The 21,262-nt window shown below is 43.3% G+C and overlaps 1 protein-coding gene across 1 annotated transcript in view; it reads left to right on the top strand.

Moving 5' to 3' along the window:
* Nucleotides 1-21,262, top strand: part of melt (ventricular zone expressed PH domain-containing protein melted) — a 68,834-nt gene that overhangs the window by 36,590 nt on the left and 10,982 nt on the right. The window contains exons 12-16 of the mRNA XM_037433428.2: nt 834-969; nt 9,428-9,567; nt 11,216-11,344; nt 15,645-15,797; nt 17,650-17,748. Of these exons, the coding sequence (XP_037289325.2) occupies nt 834-969; nt 9,428-9,567; nt 11,216-11,344; nt 15,645-15,797; nt 17,650-17,748 (657 nt within the window). The remainder of the gene's footprint in view (nt 1-833; nt 970-9,427; nt 9,568-11,215; nt 11,345-15,644; nt 15,798-17,649; nt 17,749-21,262) is intronic.

The raw sequence follows: 21,262 nt of genomic DNA, 5'->3' as shown, positions 1-21,262 counted from the left end.
AACTAAAACATTTTTTTAATTAAATAATTTATTTTAAACTAGAGCAGCGAATCAACTGTCACAAAAGCTCCATTTTAATATCATAATGGTAACTCTGTTCATGGGTACCACATTTATTGCTTTGTAAAGTCACATATGCATCATGTCTGAAAAATTAAGAACGATCTGATATGGTGTCATAAATTTTAGTCGTCATAATTTGGTGGTTACACAACAGCAGTATACGTAACCAGCTTTTTCACAGAACAGGGACATGTTTTTATGGTGTAGGTAGCATTGATGAAAATAGATGTGTACACCTCCGATAGTCTACATTATTGCTTCCCAAAGAAAAACATGAAAACAAACTCGGAAGCCTACATTCACAGCTCAGAAAAGCATAGAATAAAAGAACAGTAGCACCACCAACTTGGAGCGCGCATTTCAGCTTACTTGGCAGTCATGAATTTTGACAGCATCTCATTGCTGTCACAATTTTTTTATGGCAGCATCTATTTAAGCTTGTGTTTATGTAAAAAAGGTCTACATTGTATAGTAAAAGAGCTAAAGATTGCACAGCAGGCACGAGCAACATTTTTAATGTCAAAGCTATTCAAATGCAATCAAATAGCCTACCGTTCACGATATCAAGTCATCTTGCCAGTGCTGATGTTCTGGCACCAAATTTACAAGGTAGTAGATTTATTTTTGTGAATAAAGTCAACATTTTTCAAATGACAAATGTTTTTTTTTTTTTTTTTTTGAAGTATTCATATCTAAACTTCATCCTTTCTAAGCTTGAGTGAGGCTTAACATGATTATGTGTGCCTTCATTGCTCTGTCCTGTCTCGCAGAGGATATCAGTGTTTGAGCCATACCCCATGAGAGATGCAGTGCAACACTTTTGTGAGAAACACCTAGACAAGATCAAAGCATACATGCAGACCATTTTTGTCAAGCTCCCACTGCCATCCAAATGCACCATCGAAGGTGAGTAGTGGTTGCTCATTTAAATGTAAGAAATATTACCTTCCACTGTGCAGTGCTGTGCAAAAAATGTAAACGCACTTAGGTAAGACTCATGTCTTATTTGTGGCTCACACTGTAAGTCTACAACAATGTTGTACCAACAAGTGTCCGTCGTATTGCTGAATGTGCCATATACAGGGCAACATCGATTATATGTCCTCCTGTTTCACGATGTCCCATATTTTGTGATAAATTGGTTTGGTCTCGGCAAAACTATCATAGATGTAATATAATAAAACTGGGGTAGTGCTAATATTCGAATGCTTTAAATATTCTAATGAATATTTAAAGCATTCTAATATTAGCGCAACCCCAGTTTATTTGCACAACCCCAGAATATTTTTTTATATTTGTGCTAATATATTTAGTTTATATTAGCTCAACCCCAGAATATTTGAATTTGTTTCAAATCAAAATTAAAATATTGCAAATTTCAAAATACTCAAAATTAACTAATTGGTACAGACGGGTCCACTGTTAAAGGGAACACTTTTATGCACGGCATGCTTAGATTTCACTCACCTGCAAGAGCACAGTGCCTTAGATTCGCACGAGACTACTGGTGATTCACAGTTATGACTCATTTTGAGAGACTAGGGCTGTACATGAACATTGTTACTTAAGGGGGGAGGCTACCCTGGAGACCGAACTTTTTTATTTTTTAAGATATCTGGATGAAACTTTCAGGGTTTGTTCACTACAATAAAACTAGCACAACTGCTAAGTTTCACGAAGCTGTGTTTCTTAGTTCCAGAGTTATTGAGGTTTAACTGGGTGCTTCACATGGGTGCCTGAGGAAGAGTCGTGAGAAATCCCAGGACATAGTAGAAAGCTGAAATTCATTGTGGTCATTCCTTGATAGCTATCCCAGGGCGCTACAAAGCCGTTTTTTTAATTCCCCCCCCCCCCCCCCCCAAAATTTTCACGCAACTTTGAATTTGATGTAACCAGTAATGACCAGATTCATCAAAAATTAATTGTTTATTATAAATTAACAGCACCAATTTTCAAAAAAAGGAGCTTGTTACGCCCTTGCAAGGTCATTCAGGAACAGAATAAAAAAAACGGCGCACAAATCTGATGAACGGTTTTCGAGTTCTTGCTTTCCTCAGCACCACAACTAGCAAAAAAATCCGTTCTGAGAAAACAGGCCGAGAAAGTTCAAAACACGTGTTTTCTTCAAAAAGCTCCAGCACAGTAGCTAGAAGTGTCCTGGCGCACTCTTTTCTTCTTTTGCCTGGCCTCCATCTTCTCTTGGTGTCTTTTAGAATTCTTTTTTAGGCGTAAAGCGTCTTTTTCACGAGCTCGCTGGATGGCCAGATGACCTGGTTGAAGTCCAATGGAGTCCGATATCACTTGGGTTGCTTTGCAGCAGCCGGCCTTGTAGCGTAGCACTGCTTCATGCAGTGCTGTTTCTACCACGATCAAGGATTAGTGTTGTTCCTTCGGCATCAGAGACCACAGAATAGAGTGGAATGATTCTGATGCATTTTGCGTCTTCGCTCCCAGGCAGCGCTGAAGAAGCGACTTTTGTGACAGTCTTTCGTAGATGGGCAGCATGGCTGCAGCGACATAGTCCGGTAGGCTGTGTTTATGTTTTGGCTGTGGCTCACGCTTTGCCTCTGCAGCTCTATGGCGGCACCACGATTGAGCCCCCTCTGGGCAAAGTTCATGGTGAGGGTCCTGGTCAGTCGATGTGACGTGGTGATATGTTGCCATCACTGCACGCTGCATGGCTGTTAGGTCAGTTGAATTGTTTCTCAGGGCCCAACCATAATATCCTGTCAGCTTTTCAATGAGGGCTTTAGTCAGCTTCCCGTTCCCACTCAGTGGCTTATCACTTTTCTGCACAATGTTTCGAAGAGCACTTCCAATCCTTTTCTGAACATGGTTCAGACATTCTTCTTTTACAATTGACACTAGCCCATACACATTCTCTTCTGTGAGGGCAGCGAAGGTACGGCTGTCTCCGTCGGACACAAGAGTGGTGTACCGCAGGCCATGCTTGGATACAGACCGCCCAAAGAGAGTCAAGCCTGCCTCCACTTCCATGCTTCCCGATTTCTCGTCTGTGTTTTTCTGGCAAATGTGGTGCTTCTGCCAGCTTTCGTATGCTGCATCTCCAGGTTTGGGCCCTGTTTGGCATCCAAGGCAGTGGTTTGAAAGAACTACAGCATCCAAGATGAGACCTGTAAAGAAGTCAATTACCGATCCCACTCCGATGTGTGATGTGTGACCCCGCTTATGCCATGTGCCATCGTACACTACGGTGATGTCCTTGCAGAAGCTGGGGTCCATTTCTTTATATGTTTTGATCACTGCTGTGGCAGAATCAGCATAAAACTTCTCCAAAGCGGTGGCCTCTGGCTTCCTGAACGGCATCCAAGGCAGTGGTTTGAAAGAACTACAGCATCCAAGATGAGACCTGTAAAGAAGTCAATTACCGATCCCACTCCGATGTGTGATGTGTGACCCCGCTTATGCCATGTGCCATCGTACACTACGGTGATGTCCTTGCAGAAGCTGGGGTCCATTTCTTTATATGTTTTGATCACTGCTGTGGCAGAATCAGCATAAAACTTCTCCAAAGCGGTGGCCTCTGGCTTCCTGAACGTCTCTTTCAAGTGCTTTTGAAACGTCTTGTGGTGAAGACCTCTGTAAGAGACGTTCATGGCAGCCCAAAAGTCATTAAAAGCTGTTTGCCCCTTGCCTATTTGCTTTATAGCCATTATGGCGCGGACATTTACATCGAAGGCCTGCGTGTCCTTTTTGCGGGGTGATGTCCATAATTTATCGACGGTGCCACAAGAGGCGCACACAACTTCAAGTTTTGTTGCAAGTCCAAGCTTGGTGCTCTCTCGGACAGTCATAGCACCTTTCAAACATTCTTTGCACACTGTGCGGCTGAGCACGACGTTAAAGATGTTCATTTGAACGAGCGAAAAATGTTCGCCCTCACTTGTTACTGCAGGTGCAGAGCCGGCTGCATCAGTTGAAATTTCTTCTGCGTCGCCGGCGTAGACTCGAGTTCAGCGCGAACGGCGTCACGACGTTTCGCATTCGCATCGATTTCTTTCTTCGTTAGGAAACGCGTCCGCAGATGAAGCGACGGTCCACTCACGCTCGATGGCGGCACCAATTCAGACGAAGTGCTGGGTCCGGCGATATCAGAAGCACTCGGTGTCACGCTCGATGGCACCAATTCAGACGAAGTGCTGGGTCCAGCGATATCAGAAGCACTCGGTGTCACACTGGATGGCATCGATTCGGAGCACGTGTCGAGCCCGGCGATCTCGGAAACACTCGGTGCATTTGCGGCTCCAGCCACACTCGACGTGTCGGATTCTCGACTGGCGACAGCCGACAACACAGTTCCGTCGCTGCAAGCGTCTCCGCAGTCGGCACCCGCAGCAGAATAGCGGAATTTCGATGATCGTACAAGCCGCATAGCGCGCCTCTGCGCACCGGACTTCCCCACTGACTTCGGCTTCGTTGCCGGCATCGCTTGCAACAACAAAGACGAAAGGCACAGAACTAGTTGAAAAAGAAAAAAAAAAACTAGAGAAAATGATCGAAAAGATAGCACAAGGCGAAGAGCGGCTCGTAAGCAGACGTCTGTCGAGGCGGACGGAGCAGAGAGCAACAACGAAGCGAGCGCGCTGGACGCGCCATCGAGAGGAGCGACCGCCCCCGCTGCTGCACAGCAGCCAATGGCGGGCACGCTTTCTCCCGCGAGATATGAATGCGCTGCTCTAGCCAATCAGCGCTCCGCATTGCATCGCGGGAAAACGCCAATAGCGTCTCAACTGTGCTGCCGACGCCATTTGGCAAGGCGGCGAACGAGAGAGAAAGAATTCACGGTCAAAACAACACCAAGATGGCGCGGGACGACCGCATGGTCCCGGAATGGCGCGCGCGCGAAGTTTGGTTTGATTTCGGGATTTGCGCCTGTTTTGGACGCCGCGGCAGCCTCGAAAATAGTATTTTTTTGCACTTTGCGGTTGAATTAGGTGCTGATAATTACAGAATAGGTAGTTTATGAGACATACAACCCAAAAATGTGGTTTTTCAAAAACCGACTTTTTCGCGATTTTTCGGTCTTCAAGGGCCGCGTCCCCCCTTAATCCACTTGCTGTTAAATAGCTGGCAATACAAACGACGCTCATTGTAGTGTTCCCTTTAACTGTGGACCGTGCTGCTCATAATAGTTTGTAACCTTTTGTGAAGGTGGTTTCACTGGGGTGCAGGTATGCAAGGCCATGAAAACACCTAATAAAACTTGTTGTTGGGCTAGTTGGTTATACATCATATACTTAGAAATTTGGCGCAACCTCGACTCACGCAAACACTCACACAAGCACACACACTTACACCAGAGCAACACACACGCTGCGTGTCGTGTGTGTTGCTCTGGTGTAAGTGTGTGTGCTTGTGTGAGTGTTTGCGTGAGTCGAGGTTGCGCCAAATTTCTAAGTATATGATGAAAACACCTATTCAAGGGAAATCCGCACTGCTGCGAAGTTTCATATTAAGGTTAAATGAACATATTACGTTCACATTGATTATTTTTTAAGCTTAAAAGCTTGTTATACCAGCCTATATGCTGTAAGTATATTAAATTTTAAAACGTGACATATTTTAAAGCTTATAACTTGCACTCTAGTGAAAGTTAAATCCTGCTACTATTTTCAAAGTTGTTTCCACTTCCTTCGAACCAAAAAGAATGGCATTTGCACAGGGCTCATTTTAATTTTTGAAAAATGTTGTGTAGGTTAGATAGATCATGACAGATATGCCCATTTTTCTTATAGTATGTTACATACATACTGTTCGAATTCGATCTGAAATTATTCTCGTCAAATTTTTATTCTTACTAGCCTAAGTAAAACCCATTCTTAAATGGTGCAATTTTACGCCAATTCACTTTGTGTAACTGCTCATTGAGAGCGTCAGAAAAAAAAAGCATTTGCTTTACTACAATCTAACACCAATTAAGTGTTCATGAGGAAGAAATTAAAACTTAACAAACCCTAGATTGATAGAAAAAAAAAAGAGGAGTCAAACAGGAACAGTATGTCTTCTGAGAATGGTAAATTTATTCTCCTGTGACCTTAGTTTCTTCTGTTATCCAGTTTTCCTAACTTTGAGATCACATCTGGATATGCCTTTTTTGCATGCATATTGACAATATCTGCGGATCAGGGCAGCGGAAACTTGGACTACTGAGACGTAAATTAAGAGGTGCTCCTCCTGAGGTTAAACTTCAGGCGTACAAAACTATTGTTCGGCCTACCTTAGAATATGCTAGTATGATCTGGAACCCGCATCACCAATATCAAATAGATAAACTGGAGCGTGTTCAGAGGCTAGCAGTGCGATTTATTTTTTCCGTTTATGAGAGGAGGCAGTCAATAACAACCCTGCTCACTGAGGTTAAACTTCCTCAACTTGCCATTCGCCGGAAAATCACTCGACTAAAGTTTTTATATCAGCTTTACAACAATAAACTCAATTTAAACCCTTCTCTCTATTTGCGTCCCCCAGGAAGAGTCTCATCAAGAACCAATCACCCACACGTAATTATGCCCTACACACCGAGAATTGACACACTTAAAAACACTTTTCTTGTCAGAACGATTGTCGACTGGAACTGTCTTGCCGCCGATTTCTTTGAGAATGTAGACACAGTTGAATCTTTTGTTGGTAAATTAGAATTGTCATTTTATGATGTAGTTCCCACTCTGTAACAGCCCGACAGGGCTTACAGTATTGTGAATAAATAAATAAATAAATATGGAGGGCAGTTACCTAGACCAGCCCAATATAAACAAAGTAGCTTCAGCTAGTTGGCAAGCTCATTTGTGAGATTCACATAGTTTCGAGTTTTCGGCCTGTGAAAACCTTTTCTTTGTATTCAGAGGCTTTTAACACGCAAAAAGGGACGCAACACTGCTATCGTTTCCGTGCAAGATAACTTTGTTTTGACACGAGCGTTTAGAATAACAGCAGCACATCACTTCTCGCACTTCAAAAGAGAACAAATATGGTTGACGCAGCTTGGTCACACGCAAAAGCATCCTACACGGGAAGTTCATTCCAACGTGGTTTTGGTTTCGTTTGTATGCACAGGCAATTTTTGGGCTTTCTTTATTGGAAGAAAGGTGTGCATTGAATTAGATTATTTTTCACTCTGTGTCACTCTATACCAAGCCAGGCAGATCTCTGTCGAATATGTTCACTCTTTAGTATGCATGCCACTGAACACTTTGCCTGGCAGGTGCTTCATTATGCTAGGGAGCATACATGCCTTACTACACTGATATTTATGGCGACCTGGTTGTGACTTCGCATTTTGGAGCTGTGGTCTGACCATCTCTCTCTCTCTCTCTCTCTCTCTCTCTCTCTCTCTCTCTCTCTCTCTCTGTGTGTGTGTGTGTGTGTGTGTGTGTGTTTGCACGCACGCGCATGAAAATTGGAGAGAGTTTTTGTCTATACGCATGTGTACATATATCATTGCAAAGGTCTTCCACACTATGTATTGCATTCTTGCATGGAATTCTTTTTACCTGTGACTCAAAATGCCACCTTGACCTCTGTGCAAGGTTTGCCACAGTACTGTGTGATGTTCATAAGCTACAACAAGCATGCCTTCCACCCACCTTCAGCATTTGTCTCAACAATAAGGAAACTTCGGCACTCCACCAGTGCCTCAGTTTTGGTGTCAAAAAAAAAATGCTTAGAATGCTAATATGTATTTCACTGTGAGGGCAGTAGCTTGCTAGAAAGCAAAGAAGAATTAACAACTTTGGAGAGCCAAGGACGTACAGTCGAACCCCGCTACAACGAAACTCACGGGGCGCAGAAAATATTTCGTTGTAGCGAGTATTTCGTTGTAGTGAAATAAAAAGAATGTAACTGATCTGAGCTAGCAAAACAAAAGAACGTTTATTCTTAAAATTAAAAAGCGGTCCGCTGCCTCCTAATCTTTTCCAGCAGCGGCATGACGTGATTCTCATTCGTGCATAGCGAGGCCATGCTAAAAAGCACTGAAACAACGCCTAAAACCGCTTTCGTGAACGAACCAAACATTTGCAGTAAGACGTTAACACCAGCAGCTGTCCGTCGTGAAAAGTATCCGACAACACCGAGATGAAGGCAGGGTATCGTGGAGCGGTGACTTTTGCCTTATTCTATGCCATTCTTATCATCCATCACTTGCAGCTAGCTGATTTGGTTGATAATGCATATGAACAGCCACTCTGATTAGGTACCACACTGGCGAAGCGCGAATAAAATGATAAGCATTGGAATCGGAAAAGGCAGTGCTCCGCGATAGCACCCAGCAGCTGCGTGAAGGAAACCATGAACAGAGCGACTGAGCTTCAGCTTCGAATCGTCTGAAGCTCGAAACAAGCTAGTGGCAAAAGCAGGGCAGTCACAGCTAGTCAGGGCAGTCTCATTGCCATCGCTATCGAGCAATGGCAGCGCCCATGCTTGCTAAGCCGCGGCAATTTCTGGTGGTGCCAACGCGTGTTTTAGACTTCGTTGACGTATTTTCAGATTCTGAAAATGCATCAAAGTGTTAAAGATTGGGTAACCTGTATAGCAATAAATATCTGAGCCTGGAATTGGATCATGAAATTTCGTTGAAGCGGTACGGCAAAAGAAAAAGCGTTCGTTGTGGCGACAATATTTATGCATTGACTCCTATGGACTGCTGACAGGGAACAGTGAATTTTTCATTCTAGTGAAAATTTCATTGAAGCGGCATTTTTTGTAGCGTGGTTCGACTGTATATGTACATCATCTGCTACAGCCATCATACAGTCAAAGACGTACGTCATTGCCTGTATGTTAAGGCTCGGATTTGGATGAGTGAGCGACACCTCAAAAGTGCATGTAGCGATACGATGCTGACTGAATCAAAAGTGACTTTTCTTCCTCCGTATTTTCATTTAATCCCAGATTGTGCGCCTGTTTGTAAGTCCATGAACTACACAAGTGTTTATTTTTCAGTGCATTATTTTTAGCGTTCTTATGGTTTTTTTTTTGTTTTTTTTTTCTATAATCCATCCTGCTGTTACTTATGAGTAAACCGTGTGTGTGTACCAACACAAATTAATTTTTTTTGTCACTTCACACTCATGCAAAAAGTTTTAGACATTTTTTTTTAAAATAGATTCATCTGAAGAAATCAATTCAGCAAGAAAAATGCACATTTATGGGATAAATTTTTCAAAAAAAATAATAATAAACGCTTCAAGGGTTAACAAAATAATAGTAAGTATATTCATCTACGTCCGGATTGAGAAAATGTATTATTTTCCTTCAGAAATGATCAATAAGGGAAATAGAGGCTCCTTTGATGAGCACAAGAAAAGCCCTCTGCAGAAACAGTCTCTCTTTTCTGCCCATACAGAAAGGCGTGCCAAGAAGCATGCCATTCTTCAGTTCGCGTGCCAGGGGAAAGGGGAGCATTGTCTATACAACAAGAGCCTGTTTGTCATGAAAACCAAGAATCCACGCATATGGATCCACCTCATGTTCCTTGCACTGCAGGTGAGTGCATCTGAACAAAGCAGTTCTTTGGCCCATGTGTGGTGTTGTAAGGGATCTTGCTGAATGTGTGCCACACCAGTTTTTAGATGCGAAGCAGCTCATGGCAGAGTTCAATCCGGTGTGCATGACCACACTTACTGTGCATGTGCAAGAGCTAGTCCAAGCACTGCCAGAACGTGCTCACGCACTAGCACGTTCCGACCTGTGTAGGGGCTGTGTGAGAGGCTGCGGCCTTTACCCCTTACAATGTCTCAACAATGGCGTGATGACGCTGGGAAACGAGATTCTGGAGACACGCAATGAGCCCACGTGCTCTCGCGTGGCGTGGCGATGAACCCGCCTGGCATGCCGCAACAAGAGTTTGGGATGAGTAACAGCAACAGAAACTGCAGTGAATTCATGGTGTGCTCCGCACTTGCAAGGACGCGTTTACATCGGGCAAAGTGCCTGTGATGAACGGAACTTCAAGTCGACCCGTGCGCTGCTTCACATGCTACTCACGGTTTCCTTCAGTGGGAGGTGGCGTAATTTTTTTTATTACCCATCTCCTTGGCGATGTTCCATCAAGATAAGTTATTTCTGGCAAATTACAAGCTTTCTTTCAGTTTTGTGTTGTGTACTCAACTGTGCAGTATGGATGGGTGAAGCCGAAGTCATTGGTTTCTTGAAGGGGTGTGCAAATAGTTTTTAGGTTCGAAGCAAATTTGAAATGAGTAGTGATTTGGTCGAATAAGATGAGTAGTTTGAATAGTATGTATGACATATTATAGAGGAGAATGAGCATACTTGTCATGAATCAACTAACCTGCACAATGTTTCGGCAAATTGGAGGAAGGGCTTGTGTAAACGTCATTCTTTTGGCTTGAAGTGAAGCGGAAGCAACTATGAATATAGCAAGATTTGAATATCACTAGGATGCAAGTGATAACTGGGAAAGTACATTATGCTTAAAAAATTACTGAGGGCATGCATGTCCATATTACAAGCTTTGAACTGAAGAAATGATTAATCAATGTGAGGGTATTATGTTAATTAACCTTGAAGTGGGCTTAGGATTGTGGCAGTTTGGGCTAGTTGGTATGACATGATGATAGTTATAGTGCGAGAACAAAATGACATCTTTCTTGTTTCTTCGTCATCATTATGTTTTCTCGCTATAACTATCATTTTGAAGTGGGGCTTCGCGACAGTGCGGATTTTTTTTTTTAATAGGTGTTCTCACGGCATAGCACGTCTACACTGCAGTGAAGCTACATTTAAAGGGGTTTACGTGCAGGTATCTAAGCTTAACCTTTTATTTCTAATACTTTCGTACTTTCAATAATTTATGTTCATGTCAAAGTGAATGCAAGTACTGTAAGATTCGTTCAAATATTCGAAGTGCGCATGCCTAGTTTCTTAGCATTTCTGGGCTAGGTTATGTACTCATTGGAGTTAGACGTGCTTAATCTGCCAGAAACTTGCAACATCTCCTTTTATTTGGCTTCTGTCTATTATGCACTCTTTCCTTCTCTGCATCAACTCTTTCTCGTGTGAAGAGATACAAATTTTGCATTAGTGGGCATTGCACTCTATTCCCCCCATCGTACTAATAGAAACATCTTCACGCCCCTGCCCCCCCTATTTATTTTTAACTTGTCACACCTAGGCTCGTTCCACAAGTGCCCTAAGTACGCGAGAGTCATCTGTGAGTAGCCTGAAAAATTGCTGGGACACACTGAAGTATGATAACAAGTCATTCCTAGCCTTGGTGACCTCATCATTTCCATCTGCAAAGGTAAGTGCTCTCATTACCTGCTCTGCTTTATTAACACCTGAAAACAATACGAGTGTCACTGTTTGATGTACAGAAAACCGAAGCCAGATCTTGGATGTCTTTAAAGCCGCAGCCATTTGAGTAGAAGCTAATGCAAAAGCAGGGCCATCTTTTATTGTGGAATTGATAGCAACTCGCAGTATTGCATTTTTATCGTTTAGTCACATGTTTGTTGAATACAGTTACAGCTCAATAATTTGACCCTTGTTTATTCGGAAACGCGTTCTCTGGTACTGGCTGTCATATGCATTGTTTAATGGCTTCAAATTCTCATTCATTTGGTCATATTTGGCCACAAGCCGGTTAATTTTGGGCGACCATGTGAGCGCACTGGGCACAAAGTAAAAGCCCTTCATTGGGGCCTTTGAGGTATTTTAAATAAATAAATAGATAAATGTGCAACAAAGTACAGCGAAAATGGCCCTCTCGGACAACAAGACTTCACAGTTCACATTGCTCTCTTCACCAGCTAGCGACCACAATTTTGTCCACATGTGGACACGGCACACAGCAACTTCATTTTAACTTGATACAATGCGTGCGCAATGTCATAAAACATAAATATGGCAATAGCTGTGGAAGACATCAACCACAATGATATGATGGCATAAGGTCATTTGCTATCTACACCACAATGAACAAACCACAGTCGAACCAAACTGTATCGAACCTGTTTATATTGAATTATCCTGTATATCGAACAACTTTGAACGTGGTATAGTTACAGTGAAAATATATAGCGAAAATTATGGTTACGTCGAACAAGAATAGCAGCGGCTCCTGATACATCGAATTTCATAGGGGGGAAAAGTGCCCTCAGAAGTTGGCTTTTCCTCGTAGCACTGGAGAAACTGGCGCTTTTTCTCTTCACTCACTCCAAAAGTGGTTTAACCCAGCAGTGCATGACTCGCTCTCCCTACCAAGATGCGCCGCATCAGTCAGGTCGCCATCACCCCTTTGCAAAAAAATGATCCTTACCCGCCTGCAGCGCTTGCTGAGACAGCCATTCAGAGTCTTCTATACTCTTACCGCGTGAGCGCATTGGTCATGCAAGTTATCTCTATGCATTTCCCGTTTGATGTGCTTCGCAAAGCGCCCCTGTGCCGTGATGTCTAGCATGAAGCGGCAGAATTTGCCTTTCGGCGTGAAACTCGAAAATATAAATCGAGTGAAACGGGGTGAGAAGTCGAAAGTCGCAGCAGCGTACAAGATTCCGAGGAGCGCTCTTGGCACACTCTTGAAAAATAAGGCGGAGAATAAGGATAAAGTGGACAAAAGACCCGGTGCTCGTGGTGCCTGGCGCATACACACGGCTGTATATGAAGGAGTTGAGGCAGCCGTGTACAAGTGGTTCTTTGATGATCGGCCGTACAACCTCCCCATGTCCAGCCCCATGATCCAACAAAAAGCAAAGGACATCTTTGGCAAGGAGGATTTTCACGGTGGCTCTGGTTGGCTACAGTGGTTCAAAAGAAAGGCTCGAGATTGTCGGCAAAGCAGTTACTGGTGAAAGGCGGGCTGTACAGTTTGACAGTGTGAAAAAATGAACTTAAGAAAACTGACCCGACATTACAGCAAGATATGAGCCCCAGGATATCTTGAACGCTGATAAAATTGCTCTGTTTTGGCAAATGCTTCCAAATAGGACACTTGCATGTCGAGGTGACAAATCTCATGGCAGCAAAGAGAACAAGGCCCATGCATCAAAGCAATTAAATTGAACGGATCAAAAAAAGCTTTAGCTCCTAGTTATCGGCAAAAACAAGTTGCCGCGGTGCCTTTGGAATGCACTTTCATTTCCAGTGGCCTGTCATCAAACACAAAAGCAGGGATGACTGGGGAGCTTTTCAGCAAGTGGCTGTCATCGCAGATCATCGCGGAACGAGGATTTGAAAAGCAAAAGTTGCAAAGTGTGTTTGCATGTGGACGATTGTTCATCGCACTGCGGCAGTGTGAGTTTCAGCAACATTGAACTGTGCTTTTTGTCACCAAATACCACGTTAGTTCTGCAACTCCTAGCACAAGGTTTAATATTCTCTCTGAAAGCCAGCTATCAGATGTGCCTGGTAGGAAGACTGCTGCTAAGCATTCGTATTAGCAGGGAGCTAAAGATTGACTTGCTCGATGCCCTTTCCATGCTGAGTGGCTTCCATGAGCCCGGTCATGACTGAAAATTCTGATGAGTGCAACGAAAAGCCATTTTCAGTGTTGCCGAAGTTTGGAGTGAGCTGTCAAAATTTCTGGAAGCTGTTGACGAATGAACGATATTGATAAATTCGAGAAAGCAGATGATGACTTCGTGACCAAGGGTGAGCTCGAAAATTAAAACATTGCTGACATCATACTGAGCAAGTGAAAGTGAGCACAATGACCAAAGCAATGATGATCCTTTGTCCACGTTCTCAGAGATGATGGGTACTCTCACACTAGTCCAGCATTTCTACACAAATTTGCAAGGTTGCGGCTTCGCCTGCTTTGACTTTTTAGACCATGTTGAGAAATGCATGCTGTCCCAGGCAGTGAAGTTCCCCTAACAGAAAAAGTCTAAGACTATTTCAAGTGCAACTAAGCTGGCTTTGTCAATAAAGTGCTTTTTTGAATGGTTGAATTTATGGCGTCCAATTCTTTGGCAGGCTTAAATGGAATAATGCCCAATATCGAACTGACAAGCATTTTTTTTTGCAAGTGTAATATATCTGGGTTTTGATTGTATTTCTTTCCATCCATTATACCTGTGAAAGAACTATCACCACGTGCACGTGGTGGTAGTGGCAGTACAGTCAACGTCCGAGTTTCTGTACATTAAAGGGACTGCGAAAAAGTCCGGAAAATCGGGAAGTACAGGGAAACGAATGCAAGCGAAAACACACTTTTTAATTGGTATTCTTCGCTGACGAAGAGGGTCGCGCTGGAAGCACAGGATTCTCATGGCAATTCAGCAAGTTCATCGTTTAGGTGGCTCTAAAAAGAACCAGAAAAAAAAGGAAAGAGAAAAAAATCCGATGTGGCCAGCACTACCACAATTGTAAACATTTATTTGGCAAGAAAAAGAAGTCTCTTATTCTCATGTGCTTAGCGTTCCACTTGCCCGCGATTATGTCTGCCTTAATTTCAGTTAACATCATGCTGTCACTGTACACCTATGACAGTGTCAGTGCTCGCGTCAACTTCGAGCTCCTTGGCTGTGTAGGGGCTGTCTCTTCGATCTCTGTGTTGGAGTCGTGGGAATTCTCCTTAACTTGACGAATCATTTCATCATCAGTCAATTTCGTACACAGCTCGAGGTCTTTGACAGCATCGGCAAATCGCTCAAAAGGTTATCCCGGCTGGAATCAAAACGGCGGTGACGTACTGATCGCCAAAGGCAACTTTGTGGCGGGTGGAATTTCATCGCATACGCGGTTCACTTAGTGCAAGACGGCCGTCTCAGTGTCCAGAATAAAGCTTGTGTGGCGAAAACAGTTCTGGAGGGTCTATTGTGTAACCGTCTTCCACGAGTCTGCAAGCGTGCTGAAACGAGACCATAGGTCAACAGGTTAGCTTTTCCCACTGTTGAAGCAGAGGCTGCACAGCACCATGCGGCCTAACCTACGGCTGGCAATGAATTGGCATGCGCTAGATTGCGGCTTTTTAAGTTTTGGGGGAAGGGCAGCCACGGCACATATGGTTCGAGGGTCCGAAAACAACCATAAGAATGGTGTCGATAGTGACTTTGAGTCTGCGGTTAGTGGTAAAAAAAGCTTGGAAAAGTCCGGATGGCGAAAGCTGTAAACGTCTGAAATTTCGGGCTTTTTAATACATTGACTTTACAGGGATCTTGACGGTGCCACAGATGGGTCCAGGAAATCAGGCATGTCCGGGATTCGAACGTCCAAGAAATTGGACGTCGACTACACGTAACAAGGCAGGGGTGCAGAGCTCTTTTCGGACTAATTGTAAATGCGGGAATGTAGGGCCATGCACCCATTGAGAACAAAACAGCAGTAGGGCAAAAATTGCAACTTTTACATTGCCCTTATGGAAAGACTTTTACATTGCCCTTATGGAACACAAGTACAGGATTTATGTATTTGCAACGAAAATAAAGTGGACTGATGTAACAGACATTTTCTTATTGTTTTCTTGATACTTTCAATACTTCAGTATGCAGTAAACCAGACATTAGTTCCAGGGCCGTGAAATATTAAAGAGCTTTTACTGTAGCTCAGTTTGTGTTGCTTTTATGCATACGAAAATGGTCACCTCCCATTGTGTCATCCAGGACCAGGACAACCTGATAGCTGAGCTGCGCAGTGAGCGTTTCTTTGATGTGTTCGAGTACAATGGGCCACTCACCCTGTGGGGCTGCTTCTTGTGCAACCACCCGGACCGGGCCCAAGGTTTCCTCCAAGAAGGTGGCGAGCCCGTCATTGAGGTGGGCAAGCCCAGCACATTCACCCGCTCTTTGGAGACCTTGTGTAAAATATACGACATTAACATCAACTCGTGTATGCAGAGGGCAAGTACTCCGTGGCCTGTACAAAAGGGATAAAAAGGCATTCTAATGAAATCACTCTGGAAGAATCATCCCTTGCAAAATGAAAAAATGGCCAGTTTATTTTTCTTTTTGCGTGTGTTCATCGTCCTGTAAGATCTGTGCACATTACGTCAGGAGAACAATGATGAATTCAGTGAAATATCCGCAATGATTTTGTTACTAAATGTTTTGACTTATACGGATTGCAAATTCTTCAAATGAGGCATAAGATTTCCCAACTAAAGTTCCTTCATTCTTTCAATATTACATTTTTCATAGATCTCAGACCTTACATAACCCTTTCTGAAACTAGGAATACTCGTCATTCGCACACTCTCACACTCTCTCCTTATCTTGCTAGAACTTAACTCTCTAAGTATTCTTTCTTTCCCCGAACTATTGAAGAATAGAACCTGATACCTTTTCATCATCTGGACTCTCCTGAATACAGGATTACATCCTCACTGTTTCTTAATCCTTTTTTGATTTAAAGTTGTTTGTTAGCCATTTTCGTTTGAGATTGTAAATTGTGCATTGTACGTTTATTTATATTGTACCTGGCAACTCCTGCTCAGGCCACATGGCCTGTAGTATGTTGTAAATAAAAAAAAAATACAACGAATCTCAAGGGACCTTTGAAAATCATTCGTTATTTTGAAAAGCCATTGTAGTGAAAGAATTAAAAGTTAGCGTAAAAATTTTAAAACGCTAACATGTGAGTCCCCTACCTCTGCTAAGTATACATTCACGACCGTGTTATGCACTAATGAGCGTGAAAAAACAAGCAAACACAGAATATTATGGAACCAGTGTACGCTCATTTGAGGAAGAGCGTGATCTATCCTAATGTGGGCAGCTCGATTGCAAAATATGAACTCTTTAGCGTGCACATCTTCTTGCGCATGGCGAAGCATCAGCGTTAAATACCAATTACTCAAGTTAGTTTGCGCACGCGCTGTTTCGACGTAATCTTCGCTCTCGTCACTGTTTTCTTATCACCACAAATCTTACTGGTTTTACCGGTTGTCAGCTAAGCTCACGTGCATGCTTCTTCGTTGCACTGTGCGTAGTGTTAGAGCGTCAGTGAAGCATGCACGGGTAATCATCGGCGACTTCATCCCATATGTTACTCGCGTTGCATTTTTCAGGCTGTCGTAGCACTCGTTTCGTGCTGCTTCCAGTTCTCATTTTGAACGTTCAACCACCAACCAAAAAGCTAAAAAAACAGCCGTGTAACAAGCGTGCAGGTAAAGCTGGCCAATGAAAACAAAGCCAACAAGGCGAAGCCCGACACGAAGAACAAGTCCCAGGTGATGATGATGGCAATAGGGCTATCGCACATTTAAATAGGGCGGGCACATAAAGAAATGCGCGGGCGTTCTGATGATGATGATAGTGGCCGGTACGGAGATGGGCATTGTTTTTACAGCCACGAGTCGCTACTCATTATTTTGAAGTGTTGTGGAGATATAAGGGGCATAAAATTTCATATGTTATTCTGAACCATTCAGTATTCTGAAATTCATAGTAGTGAAATATTTTTACAATAAACCAATGGACATTTAGACGGAGATTTTCAAAAAAGTCGTTCATCTGAAAAATCATTAATTTGAGGTTTTCTGTAACGAGATTTGACTGTAGTATGTTGAAAATTCCCACTGTGATATCTTTTTTTCTTGCCTGTTACTCGAGATGCTGCATAGTGACTAAGCTTAAAAGACCTCATCTTTCCACATTTTACTTCCCCCAGGGGCAACTAAAAGAGAAAAAGAGGAAATGGAAGCTATTTCGACACTGGAGAACACGCTACTTCACACTTTCAGGAGCACATTTGTCGTACAGGGGCCTGGTGAGTTTGAAACTCCTGAACCTCGTTGTCGTGCTGTGTCAAAGTGTTGATCTTTTGTTCTTTAAAGGGACACTGAAAGAAACTATTAAGTCGACATTGATTGTTGAAATAGCGGTCCAGAAACGGTGTAGGGTTACTTTTGTGACAAGAAAAGGCTTATTTTGAAAATAAAATCACGTTTTTTAGTGGCCCGCATCGAGTTAGCGCACTTCAAATTACCCGCCTCAAGAAGCAGACTGACTCACGTCACTGTTGTCATGCACAACGTTGCCCGGCTTTACTGCTGACACTAGTAGACAGTATGAAAGCAGCGAAAGCCACTGCAGCAACAACGGCCATTGATTAATTTCCTGCCATTGGCTCCGACATGGCGGACGTATTTTGGTTCAACGGCCCGCTAGATGGCACGACCTGCCCAGTGTGACCAAGCTGACCAAGCGAAAATTGAATATTTGAATCACTCGTGCCATTCCCCATAGTCACGTCTGGCGGTTCTTTCTTCCATAAATCAAGCATAAACGAACAAGCAGCATTTTATTCCATCTCTTGATGCATGGAAGGTTCTTTATTTAGTGCAGTTAGATTGATTACTAGTGGTTAATTGTAGGCGGTTCGTCCGACATCATCGCTATCATTTAGAGAATGTCCTACTGCAGCGCATGTATTCTTGTGCATTTACCTTAATTTCTCGGTAAGTAGGGCTCTGCTGTTTATAATATTGTCGTTTTACATGTCATACATTGGGCTTTCACTCTGACGTAAATTGTTATTTGACTTTAGTGTGACATGAGCCGGTCTGGTCGGTCCACCTTTAGAGGCAGGTAATTTGAAGTGCGCTGACTCGATGCGGACCACTAAAACGTGATTTTATTTCAAAATAGGCCCTTCCTTGGCATAAAAGTGACACGACGAGGTTTCTGGACCGCCATTTCAACAATTGACGTCGACTTAATAGTTGCTTTTAGTATCTCTTTAAACACGAGGAGAGAGTGTGGGCACGAGAAGAGCGCGCTCGCACCTTGTATGCCGAACCGAACATTTCCTGAGCATGGACGCGTTTCTAATCTGTCCGAGTCAATAAACCTTTGTTTTGCTTCTTTCTACCGCTAAAGTCACTTTTATTCCAGAGTATTCTGGCCAATTTGGGGACTTACACTTTCACCTCGATCTCCATGCTTGCTCCGGCAGGGCATATTATGTTCCAATAGATGTCAGACTCTGCCGAGGAAGCGCTGCAAAAAACACTGCCACCAGCACCCCCATCGCCACGCCAGAAATAAATGAGTAGTGCAAACAGAGGCGTCTGCAAGCGAACGTGCATAAGCCCTCCTCTTTTGTTGGTCTTGCGGTGCAGTTTCCTGAAAATGAAGGACCTGGCAAACTTCTTTTTTCAATCCAACGTTGCTTCAGAAAAGTAGGAAGCTCATCAAAATGAACTGCGGGTACAATGCAAAAGGTGTTTCATTTATTTCAGCATGCTGCAACTGGCAATTTGCCATGGTGACTGGTGAGAGGCCTCTTAAAAAATGCAATAATCTCTGCACTTTTATCCATCTTAATTATTGAGCTGGTTTTTTTCTAGTTTTAAAAGGATGCTTGTGCAACATGACACCGAGTTCAAGGCAAGCACTCTGACACGCTTTCTGTAATGCCCAACAGCATTAATCTTGGGCATGTACATGATGCCAAAGCAATAAAGAGCATACATGAGCAATCTATCTTGCAATCAGTGGTACGAAGCTCGCTTTATCTGGCATGAATGGCCCTGGAGATTTTCGTCTTTGCAGTTGCATTCTCTATCAATCCCTAGCTTTCGTGCATTGAAATGTTTTATTATGCATGCTAGAATCTTCTATTGATGATTGTCTTCCATTTGTATATACTGCGAATGGGGATACATGCGTGTCCACTTTCTCGGTGAAAAAACAAAAGGCAAAACCGAGGCCTCCGACACAGCTCCAATAATTGCGGAGACCAACGGCAAGAAAAACCTGATTGTGGTCGGGATTATTTTGCAATTTACCTGTATGGCATTCATTTTCTTATTTCTTAGTTAAAGCCGCAACTTAGAGCCTTCGAAGCCCTACATGCGTAATGCTGTGTGATGGCGACAACTTCAGATTATCAGTGGTCGCGGTGTGTGCGATGTTTATCACGCGCGTCACCTGTCTACTATTTCACGGCGCGCACCGCGGTCAGAGGCTCTGTTAATCTTCATAATCAAAGTTAACATGCTTCTCCGTCAGGGCTACTCAAAACAATAGCAGGAGGACTACATATCACACTTTCTTGTGCGACCAGCTGTGGAGAACACGAGTAATTCGCTTACCCAACACGATTGCATCAGCCCGTATCCAGCGCTCTCGCCATTCTGCTTTGCAAAAGCTGCAGAAATCAGTAACATTGAAGTCCTTTACGTTCGTGTCAGTTCACAATGCAACAGTAGCGTTGACTGGGGTCTTTTTTCGTAGGGCGCAAGACTGTTGCATCTGCTCTTGTTTTTGCCGTAGTTTCGGCGAGTGAACCAGCAAGTGGTTCACTCGCTGCAACTACATCATGTCGGTTCAGGGATGCGTCAAAGTAGAGGAGAGAAATTCATTGATCTTTTTCTGAGTGTTAAATGTACAAAAACACCTAATGTTTCGCTCATTCGTTGTTTCGCTCACGTTAGTTGCACCCGGTTGCCCAGAAAACTGTGCAAGGAAGTCGGGCTTTCAACTACTCAAAACTGTGTCGACATGTGGCGCTGCGTGTCCACAAAACTCCTGAGTCTGATGTCTATCGCTGATTTAGAGGTGTTGCTATATGCCGGAGTCAAGTGCTCGCTCGCAGAGCTCATTGGCTGCTCCGACTTTGCCATTGGAATCCAACATAGGCCAAACTCGCCTTCCAAAAAATTTTTTGTGGGCGATGGTGCTGGGAAAAACCGAACATGGCACTTGAGAATCATCGATCTTTATGTTAAACAATGCACTCGTAGCCTGTTGCCCCCCCCCCCTTTTTTTTTAACTGTAACTGTGCTCTGTTTTCTCATTTAGGATTCGCTTACATTAGCAGATGCATGCTCACGTCAACGGACAAGCATGTTTTGTAGCAAGGCCTTACATCAGGTCTACATCAGGGATCTCAAACTTACCTCATGTAGAGGACTGCAGTTGCAAAAAATCATTTGAAAGCAGGCATTTCCCATATGTCATATACGCATCATTTCTGAAGGGAACTTGATAGAATGTTTTGGGAGACTATACTGATCTCTAGAAGGACTTCAGTTTGAATAAAAATCCCGAAGTATAGAGCTTTCGTTCCACATTTAAGTTATGCTTTACATTAGGATAACTGCATGAGGTGCCTCAAGAAAAAGAGTGATAAGACCAATTATGTCTATATAGCTCATGAGCAAGCTTGTTAAGAAAAAAACATGGTGCAAAGACCATCATGTGCGCAGCAGGCTGCTGGTGAGATGTGTGCTGGCTGCGTGTTTGAATCCTATGCTCTACACGAAATGGACGCACAG

This window comes from Rhipicephalus microplus, chromosome 3, assembly GCF_043290135.1.
Source record: "Rhipicephalus microplus isolate Deutch F79 chromosome 3, USDA_Rmic, whole genome shotgun sequence".
Classification (NCBI taxonomy): domain Eukaryota; kingdom Metazoa; phylum Arthropoda; class Arachnida; order Ixodida; family Ixodidae; genus Rhipicephalus; species Rhipicephalus microplus.
This window is presented reverse-complemented; position numbering and strand designations above follow the sequence as displayed.